This window comes from Lithobates pipiens, unplaced genomic scaffold (genome assembly GCF_037356315.1).
Source record: "Lithobates pipiens isolate NorthernLeopardFrog02 unplaced genomic scaffold, aLitPip1_a1.2 Scaffold_13, whole genome shotgun sequence".
Classification (NCBI taxonomy): domain Eukaryota; kingdom Metazoa; phylum Chordata; class Amphibia; order Anura; family Ranidae; genus Lithobates; species Lithobates pipiens.
The window spans coordinates 94,138,707-94,149,662 of NW_027507718.1; the positions used below are offsets into that span (position 1 = coordinate 94,138,707).

At 41.6% G+C, this 10,956-nt stretch overlaps 1 protein-coding gene across 2 annotated transcripts in view; it reads left to right on the plus strand.

The window, feature by feature from the left end:
* The window catches only part of IGFBPL1 (insulin like growth factor binding protein like 1), a 76,714-nt gene extending 65,916 nt beyond the window's left edge, over positions 1–10,798 (plus strand). The window contains exons 2-5 of one of the 2 annotated variants that reach the window (XM_077475278.1): positions 2,592–2,701; positions 5,540–5,656; positions 7,667–7,824; positions 10,642–10,798. In XM_077475278.1, coding sequence (XP_077331404.1) covers positions 2,592–2,701; positions 5,540–5,656; positions 7,667–7,807 — 368 coding nt within the window. In that variant the 3' untranslated portion in view covers positions 7,808–7,824; positions 10,642–10,798. The remainder of the gene's footprint in view (positions 1–2,591; positions 2,702–5,539; positions 5,657–7,666; positions 7,825–10,641) is intronic. The other variant, XM_077475279.1, reaches the window with a different exon arrangement.
* The last annotated feature ends 158 nt before the right edge of the window (positions 10,799–10,956 follow it).

The following is a 10,956-nucleotide window of genomic DNA, read 5'->3' on the forward strand; positions in this document are numbered from 1 at the left end:
AGCTTGGCACACCAAGGCTTTGCTTCCTTTGTACCTCCACATCATAGCTTTGCTTCCTACCCTGAACCTCATGAGTATAGATTACCATTTCGGTGAGATGCCGTTTTAGGCCCAAATGCCATGTACACCCAAGTGCCAATTCCTTAAAAATATTTACCAACTTATAGATATGTGGTTCTGTGAATTGTGACTATAAGCAGTAATGCTATGGTTAAACATACTTTATAGTGAAATACATTTCTGATTAGAAGAATAGCATCTACCATATAATTAGTGAATCTTGAGATTCTGTGGCACCAGGGGTATAAATATGGCTCTGCCTATCATATATTCAGGTTGTGAACACAGCAGTCTAATTTTAATGTATCAGAGGTATGCAGAAGTCTGATTCCAAAGACCTGAACTGAACCCACAGAGTCTCTCTGTCTTTCTTTCTGTTCATTTATCTACCTGTTTGGGGGTTTGCTACTGTTATTTCACTGTGGCTTTTATTATTAAATCTCCTTTACAAAGCCTCTCAGAGTTCCAATTGCATACTGGGTAACAAACCATCACACAAAGAACAAGGGGGGAGGGGGGGGGGGGCAGGAGGCACTTGGCAGGTATTAATGCTGAGGCTCAAGGGGAATAATTTGGGGATTTTCTGCAAGCTGCATTAGCTTCCAGCACTGTCAATTAGGCACTTAGAGATGCAGATATACTTGTTTCAACAGTAAATTTGCAAAAGGCTTGTCTTTTAACAGATGGTTCTCCTTCCTTCTCATCTATTTTGAAGAGATGATGTGACCTCCAGCAGCTGCCAAAGTGTCTGTGGGAGTTCTGGCTCCTATGTGGACTGTTCATTATTCCGTGTGCATTCAGTATACTGACAGAATATGCCATACTGTGCCACTGTCATTCTCTAGTATAATAGGCCAACACCAGGCGGTGTTACCACTTACCAGTAATGTCTTTCTCTTCCCTATTTATTCTTTCTTACTTTAAATATTTAGAAATGGCCCTTTTTCTGGTACATTGATGTCGTTTAAAATGTCTTGCAAAGCTGGTTATGTAACCTTGTATTTTGAAACACTAGTTATGTATTATATATTATTCTTACAATTATGATTTTAGTTTGTATTAAAGTGGTTGTAAAGCCCTTTATTTTTTTTAGCAATAACACTTTTGCCTATACTTACCTGATCTATGCAATGGTTTTGCACAGAGCAACAACAATCCTCTTCTTCTGTTGTCCCCGCCATGGCTCCAGGCCCCTCCTCTTCATCGGGTGCCCCATTTCCACGGGGCACCCATGTGTGCTCGCTCCTGAGTCTCGTTGCTGCGTACATTGACAGACGGTGGAACTTGACACCGCTCCTCACTCCTGTGTCACTGTATTTGATTGATAGCAGTGGTAGCCAATCACTCTTGCTGCTATCAGTCTGTCCAATAAAGAGAGAGACAGTGGCGGGAGCCTCTGCGCTCATGCACATCGCTGGATCGGATGGGCTCAGGTAAAGAAAAGGGGGGCGAGTCTGGGGGGCAGCTGCGGCACAGAAGGTTTTTCACCTTAATGCATAGAATGCATTAGGGGGAAAAACCTTAAGGCTTTAAAGTAATGGTAAGGTCGTTGTTTGTTTGTTTGTTTTTTTGTTTTTTTAATAAAGTCATACCTACCTGCTCTGTGCAATGGTTTTGCACAGAGTGGACCCAAACCTTCTCTTCTCAAGTCCCTGCTGGCTCTCCTGGGTCCTCCTGTTCTTGGTGATACACCATAGGAAGCCGGCTTACTGGGAGCAGTAGTCCACCAAAGGATAGCACTAAAGACTTCCTATTCTATTTTTGCTACACTAAAATGGACCTGCGGTCCCTGCCTGCAAAAAGCAGTTGCTGAGGCCTAACTGAGTCAGAATTGGACCTAACCATGTGCTATCAGTGCCTGGAGTAAAGTGTTGTACAGGAGAGAGAGAGAGAGAGACTGCAAGCAAGAGATGTGCTGGAGGAGACTGGAGTGGCCAAGTGTGTAGTTGTCCCAGCTGATTGATATGCAATCAACCAATTGCTTGTTTTCCTGGGCATCCCATGGATTCCTATGCCTAGCCAAGTTCAAATCCCTAAATAAAAATACAAAACAATCACATGGACTGTTCATTATCTCAAAAGTGACTGGGAAGTGAATGCTGGGCTGGGCAGGGTGACAGGTGGGCCACAACTTTCAGCAGCCCCTAACATTGATTCAATGTTGTACAAATGTAAATACATAAAGATTAAGGGAGGAACATGGCAGCACAGTGGCCAAGTAGTTAGCACTTCTACCACTTCTATGTTTTCGCTGTTCCTGTGTGGGATTCCTCTAGATACTCTGGTTTCCTCGCACACTCCAAAAACATGCTGGTAGGTTAAATGGATAATGTCTAAATTGACCCTAGTATATGTATGTATGAATGTGAGCTAGGGATCTTAGACTGTAAGCTCCTTGAGAACAGGGACTGATGTGAATGTACAATATATTTGTAAAGCACTGGGTAAATTGGGTGCGCTAAATAAATACATGTAATAATAATAAATATGTTGGCTGATCATGTTTTACCCTACTTTATTTCCAACCACAGCTCCTGTGATTACGATAGCACCAAAAAAAATTCACAATGTCACCGGTGCTCAAGTGTATTTATCCTGTGAAGTAAAGGCAATTCCAACACCTATCATATCCTGGAGAAAGGTAAGAGAAAGATATTAAGGCTTCAAAATACATATCTGATACACACCTACTGTATTATATTCTGGGAAAAGTATAAAGCCAAAGATATTAAAGTACAAGTTCAAGTTTATGTACAAAATTCCCCCAGCCCCCTCAATACAATCAGCTGTGCCCCTTAACACCATGGTTCTTTACTTACCTCCTCCAAATCATTGTTCTCCTGCGCTGTGTGTAGTTCCACTGAGTGCTCAGCTTACTGCACCTGCACACTAAGGATCCATTGGCTTTAATGGGATTTTGTTCCAGCAGTTCAGTTATGGCCCAGCTGATTGTATTGAGGGGGCAAGGGAGGCTGAGTGGATCTTAAAGGGGTTATAAAGTCAGAAGTTTTTGTATCTTAATGTATCTTATGCATTAAGATACACAACCTTTAGTGTGCAGCAGCCCCCTAATACTTATCTGAGCCCCATCTAGACCCAGCGATGTTCTAGGAGTGTCTCGGCTGCCCGGGGACTCCCCCTCCTCATTGACTAAGACAGCAGCATGGCACCATTGGCTCTTGCTCCTGTCAATCAATGTCAGTCAGCCAATGAAGAGGGAGAGGGGGCAGGGCCTCGGCTCGGGTGCCCCCATAATAAGCTGATTGCTATGGGGGCACTCAACAGGAGGGAGGGGCCAGGAGAGCCAAAAAGGGACCTGAGAAGAGGAGAATCCGGGCTGCCCCATGCAAATCCACTGTACAGAGCAGGTAAGTATAACATGTTTGTTATTTTTAACAAAAAATTGATTTTAGTATCACCTTAGCATACACAAGTACTTTACATTTGCTTAAAGGGGTTGTAAAGGCAGAAATTTTTTCATCTTATGGTATTCTATACATTAAGATGAAAAACCTTCTGTGTGCAGCAGCACCCCCTAATACTTACCTAAACCTCATCTCGATCCATCGATATCCACGAATCCCTCAGCCGTCCAGGATTCTCCCTCTTGATTGGCTGAGAGACAGCAGTGGTGCCATTGGCTCTCGCTGCTGTCATTCAAAGTCAGTTAGCCAATCAGGAAAGGGAGGGTTATGGCTGAACGGCAGCTCCGTGTCTGAATGGACACATGAAGCTGCAGCTCAGCTCGGGAGCCCTCATAGCAAGCTGCTTGCTGTGGGGTATGAGCCGAACACCGAACAGTTTGGTTCGCAGCAGAACATGCGAACAGGCATAAAATGTGTTCGAACACAGTTTAAAGTCTATGGGACATGAACGCGAAAAATCAAAAGTGCTAATTTTAAAGGTTAATATGCAAATTATCGCTATAAAAAAAGTGTTTGGGGACCCGGGTCCTGTCCCAGGGGACATGTATCAATGCAAAAAAAAGTTTTAAAAACAGACGTTTTTTCGGGAGCACTAATTTTAATAATGCTTAAAGTGAAGCAATACAAATTTTCATTTAAATTTTGTGCCTGGGGGGTGTTCTTAGTATGCCTGTAAAGTAGCACATCTTTCCCATGTTTATAACAGTGCCATATCAAAATGATATTTCTAAAGGAAAAAATATAATTTAAAACGGCTGTATTGTATTGTTGGATCTCGGCAATATATATAAAAATACAAAAAAAATGGAGTGAATGTCCCCCCTCCCCAAATCCATACCAGGCCATTCAGTTCTGGTGTGGATACTAAGGGGAACCCCGCACCCACATTTTTAAAGAAATGGCATGGGGGTCCCCTGATCAAGAACTGTGATTGCATGTCCCTGTTAAACAGGGGCAGAAAATTTAGGCCTTGGGTGGTGGTGGTGCCACAACAGTGTAACCCCTCACAGATACTCTTGTTGGGTGCAGGAATGAGCCCTGCTGTGAAACATAACTGGCAGTTTCTTGTCCTTCTGTGGCACCCCCTCTCTCTGGGCTCATGTTACTCCCTTCCTCAACCTGGGACCAACATCGGAGCCTTCAAATCGCTGCACATCCTCCAGCAGCATATAACCGACACTGTGGTCTAATAATTCCGGAGACTGTGGACAAGAAGCCGATGGAATAGGCCACTTAGGCAGCTGCGTTGGAAGGCAAACTACCCTGAGCCTGGGTGACAGAGGATGAGGATGGCTTTGTTATCCACTCCACCAACTCTTCTGCATGTTGCGGCTCAATAACACGGCCAGCAGCAACAAAGTTGGGGATATTTATTATAGCTAAAAGCAAAAAATAAGCTGCAGAGGTGATCAAATACCTCCAAAAGAAAGCTCTATTTGTGGGAACAAAAGGACATTTTGTTTGGGTATAGCATCAGTTAAAGCGATGCAGTGGCGTATTGAAAAAAATGACCTGGTCATGAGGCAGGCAAATCTTCCGGGGCTGAAGTGGTTAAAGGGTTAGTTTACCTTTTCAGAAAAAATAAAAAGGTCAACTAACGCTTACTTCCTGGTCCCCACTGTACCTACCTCCATGGATTATGAGCTGGCAGTGTCCATGCGGCCATTACAGTGGTTCAGGGGTTTGAAAACCTTTACTTCAGTCCAAAGTTGAAAACTCTGTTACAGGACATTGCAATGCACAGATGCATTATTGATTGGTTTGCGTGAAAGTTATAGCACCTACAAACTGTGTTATAGATACTAAAAGTTTTATTTTTTTTATACTACTTATAGTGGGACTTATAGTGGGACTGTGATAGTGCAGCAGATAATCTGACTATAACTGATGCGATACTATTTGGGGTAAACACGTTTAACCGTGGGAATTTATTCAGAGGCGCGGAGTAATGTTCAGTAGGGCGCATTGGGAACACTATTTTTTATAGGGTTAATACATATGACTGGTGGGTATTACTGAAATATCAGGCTTACCTGTTTCATGTGTTTTTGAAGGTATCCGAGTCTCCTAAAGGAGTACGAATATTTGAGGACCTACCTGGAGACAGAGTGAATGTTGCTGTCCAAGTACGTGGTGGGCCTTCACGTCATGAAAGTTCCAGCTGGGTAATGGTGAGTTCAAAACATAAACTTTTGGAAGTACTGGATGACTTACTACTTTTCAATACATTTTTATTAAAAATTTCAAGAAAATATAGTGGGATAAAAAAAATGCATAGAAGTAAAAATAGTCATTTGAAAAACTAATTTGTACTTGTTAACAAGCTACATGTGTTTATGGAACCCAGTGTTTACGATGCGATACTGACAGGTAGGCAAAATGCTCACTAGGCTAAACTTAATAGCTGGCACTTTTATAGGGAACAGGACCTCATTGAAATGGGCTCTACATTTGGAGAAGAGATAAAAGAGAATTGAAAAGGAATATGTTAGTGAGCAGGGAAAGCAATGCAAAAAGGTGCTGGATGGAAGGAACCTGAGACTGTAATAATAGCCACCTTTTTGGGAGGTAGCATTTCCAGTGACATCAGATTGAATTGAGGACATTTATTCTCCCTCTAGTGCAGGGATATGCAATTAGCGGACCTCCAGCTGTTGCAAAACTACAAGTCCCATCATCCCTCTGCCTCTGGGTCTCATTCTTGTGGCTATCAGAGTCTTGCTATGCCTCATGGGACTTGTAGTTCTGCAACAGCTGGAGGTCCGCTAATTGCATATCCCTGCTCTAGTGGGTCCAGATACACTATTTTGGAATGTGTATGTTGATGCTTTCTGTATTGCAGAGAGCTTTTTAGGGTTTAAAGATAATTTAGGGTACTTATAGGATCTGTATTTAACTACTTAAGGGCCGTGGGAACCAGGGCTGCTTCCTGTGAATCGCCGCCATTGTACGTCGGCTCATACACAGTGATTTGTGGGCGCGCATGCCAGCGGGGGAGCCAATCAGCATCACACGACCGCACAATTGTCAGTTAAAACTATGCAGTGCCGTATCGCAAAAAAATGGCCTGGTCATTAAAGGGGAAAATCTTCAGATGGTTAATATACTATATAGTGCTTATTATACATATTTTATTTATGTAGTATGCTGGACCCTAAAGAATACAAAGAGTATATTTTCATGTTGTTTTTTACTTCTGTGCTAAATGTCTTGAGTTCATTTTGGCTATACTTGGAGTCTCAGTTTAAGAGAGACGGCACAAAAGTAAGTTAATTCTGGACCATCTTATTATAGATCCCACAAAACTCTGTGAATAGTGTAGTAGAAGGACCCTGTAATATTTATTATTATAGTAATACTGGATTTTTAAAGTGCCAACAGTTTGCGCAGCCCTTTACAATGTGAGGAGAGACAGTAGAGTTACAAAACAATTCAATACAGGAGGAATCAGAGGACCCTGCTCATTCAAGTTACAATATAGAAGGGAGGGTCAGGGGATACAAAAGGTAATAGCTGTGGGTAGGGATCAGCCGAACACCCCCCCAGTTCGGTTCACACCAGAACCTTCGAACGGACCAAAAATTCGTACTTTAGAACCCTATTAAAGTCTATGGGGCTTGAATGTTCGAAATCAAAAGTGCTAATTTTAAAGGCTAATGCAAGATATGCAACAGACAACACCAGCAATAAGGGGTATCTTCAGGTGTATACTGTGCTGGAGGCACACAACATCCACTTTAACTCCCGCAGATGCCTGAGAAAAGAACACTGTCCCTGCCTATCTTGCTCTTTCCCTGCACGTCGGAACACACTACACAAGGCAGCTGCGCTGGCAGCTTTATATAGTGTGGGGCGTGTACTAAACCCCCTGAGCTATAATTGGCCACAGGTGTGGCCAATTATGGCTCTACTCCACGCCGGCGCTGTGATTGGCCAAGCATGCGGGGTCACAAACTTACATTGGTCCAAGCTGGACCAATGTAACTATGCAATACAAACTATACCTAGAATTCAGCTCTAAGTAATAAAATAGTGAGATTAAGGACCAATTTCTAAACTTGTAAACATTTAATAACCTTTCAAATAAAATTGAAGCAAAAAAAATGTAGCCATATTTTTTTACGAACTGGCTCTTTGGCAATACTATATGCAAATTTTGACAAATGAGTGCTTTCCTTCAGATAAAGCCTTTGACAAAGGAAGATGAAGGTACTTACCAATGCCATGCAACCAATATGGTAGGAGATGCATTTGCAGAAGGATCCATCAGGGTTGTAGAACACAATTCCCGCAGAATGAAGAAGAACCATCACCGTATCTGAAGTTACTATGTAATCAGGTAATGGGTCAAGAGTTTGAAAGTTCCTGAAAGCAGTATGGCTAAAAATGTTTGTTTTTACTTTCATATTAACAGATATTATAGATGGACCTTGCATTATGATTACACAAAAATATCAAATAGTGCCCTAAAAAATGTTCTTTTTGTCTTGAATTCCTCCTGAGGAATAGAAGGTCTTCCAGGTGTATGACAGTGCCTAACCACTCCTGTGTCTACACCTTAATATATCCTGTATATCTGCAGAGTAATATTTAAGGCACTGCAGCCTCTAATTGCTAGCCTGTGAAATTTGGCAGTCGCTCTTGTTCTGCTCACTATTCTCTTCAATGGAAGCTCTAATGAGGAAGCAAAGATTCTGTCTCTACTGAAGGCATGAGCAGGAGGTGTGCCAGATGCGCCTTTTAGTAATAGCAACACAGACAGAAGGAAAACATTTTTATTTTTTTTTAAGAATAGGAGAATGCTTAAACTTCTGTTGCAGATTTTCCCTTACTTCTTGCCTGGTAAAATGATGCTCTCAAAACAGGAAGTGAGGCGAAGTCTCTGTAACAGAGCCCTGTATAGCACAAAAAAAAATCTAAAAATGTTAGAAAGCGCTTCTACCTCCCACTTTATAGATCCAGACTCATAAACATAATATACTGATCCTCACTTTTAACAAAACAACCTAAAACCTGACTTCAGACAGAAGCTTATCCAGACTGTCACAGTCAGTGTTTTGTTGAGTTCTCTAATGTTTGATATTCCACAAATAAAATACAAAAGTTAATGATCTGTTCTTCACCACAATCAGGACTGCCAAATATAAGTTGCCAATGAGGCCCTCTCTCTATTAGCAGCTGTCAGGGGTAACCAGTTCTCAACTGGCTCAGCACTTTATTACAACCAACGTGTTTCAACAGTTAGTCTTCATCAGTGGCGGAGGGCTGTTAGAATTGTAATATGAGGCACTTTAAGGGTTACGTAGCAGGACAGGGTTAACCACTCAAGAAATTAAAAGAAGTGAGGAAGCTCAGCCTTCCACCCCTCATAAAGATGGTTAACTGCTGAAACAAGTTGACTGTGATGTAGTGCTGAGCGTGATGGTTGACAATCAGTTACTATTGACAGAGTACTAGCCTCTGGAGATTTTCCAGGGACAGTAGTTCCAATATACACATGGTTTATTATTTATTTTTATATAAATATTTATGCTTGGTGATATTCGAGGAAAGATTTTATTATATCTCCAGATATGAGTCTGGAGGTGTGGGGATCATGACTTGGAGACAGCATTGAGGTGGAGGGAGGGCTGGTGTGAGTAGTGGAGAGCCACCCATTGCAAGGAGTGTCTGACAGGGAGTACTCCTGGATCGAGGTGTGGGAGGCGGAAGAGCAGGGGAGAGTGCTGACATCCGTGAGGGGCCGTATATTTCTTGTACTTACTACATTTTGGCTAATACTTGCAGGACTGCAGACTGAGTATTTGTGGGAGAGTATATTTGACCCCCCCCCCCTCCATTTACAGACCAGAATACCTACTGGGCTTTGTAGGTCTCTAGTCATATCTCTGGCCACAGAGATAAAATTACAAGCTGACTATAAGAGCTCATGCACGCAAGTAGAAAACAAAAAGCTGCATATAGATGCGTACAGTTTTGTACACATCTAAATTGAGCACTATAGTAATTAAATGAGTCAGTACACACTCCTACATACAAAAATGTGCGTTGTATTTAGCCATGCACAAAACATGTAGGCCATAGCTACAGTTTTAGCAGATTCTGCAGATCTATACACGTACGCACATAAACGCATAAAGGCAAGTACTTAAGGCACATATTTTTGGCAGGATCGTCTATCTCTGCCTGAAAGAACCTTTCTTTCATGCAGAAACTACCAGTATGCTTGTGTGAATGAGCCCTAAAACCTTCATAGACATCCTATTTTTGGCAGTCCTGATGAAGATAAAGGACTGATTGCTAACTTTGTAATTTTTTGTGGATCATTAGACGTGAGAGAACTCCACTGTAGCTGTGAAAAAGATACTTTTTGAAGTTATTATGATACACGGGTTGTGACAGTCTGGATAAGGCATCATACACATTGGATATTTTTATAGCTGCTTCTAGGGGGTGTCTGGTGTTTCTTTTTCCTGCATTTAAACTCCCCTGCATGTTAGCCCATGTGTCCATGCACAGATCGGCAGGATCAACCAAGTTTTTTACAGCATAGAATGTGACAGATTAGACAGCAGCAAATGTATGGCACCTTCCGGCCCTTTAGGAGGTTTATGATGCCGGGAGGCAGGGAGGGGCTTAAGAGCTCATAACCGCCGTGATTGGCTGTTATGGCAGTCAAAGTGATCTGAAAACTCTGTTGGGCATCAGTAACTGTGTCGGTAGAGCTCCCGGCACAGCTGTATGGACAGCAATTTATGCAAATATGCGGCCTCTCTGTGCCAAGGACTAGGCCCTGAGAGGCTGCATATTTGAATGCGGCCAGCGCCAAGGAGTTAACTTGCTATAAGGGAACAGGATTTTTTTTGTGTTTAACTTAGGTCAGAACCTCTGTCAAGTTTTGCTGCTTTTACCATTCTATCCAAAATGTTTTAAAAGGTTTTGGATATACTGTGCATACAAGTTAACGTTCAAATAAATTCCCTAGGGCTGTCTTATAGATATAAACCTGACTGTATTATTTGTAATATAAAAGCTCCTGTTTGGAGTGCATGCAGAAAGGTTCATAAGGTGTAATAATATATTATAATACAAATGCATTATATTTATTAATATGTGGGAGAATACTCTAATTTTAACTTGTTTCCTTATCTTTTAGCAGGACTGAAAACGACTTCCAACTTGCAACACCTTTGGTTTCATAATTATGCACAAAACATGTAGAAATTAGTTTTATATTGTTGTTATGACGATTTTTGTACTGTACAATATTAAACAATTACTAGAACAAACTGAATAAAGTTTCATAGATGCAACCCTGATAGTTTCTACTCTAAGTATTTCTAATTTGACACAACTTGGCAGCAGTTGTTGAGCAACAACTTAACTCATCAACCTTACTCACCTCATCCACAAACACTGAACAATATTTAGTGAATATTTTCTCACTGTATTTTACAAAAGATGCTATATA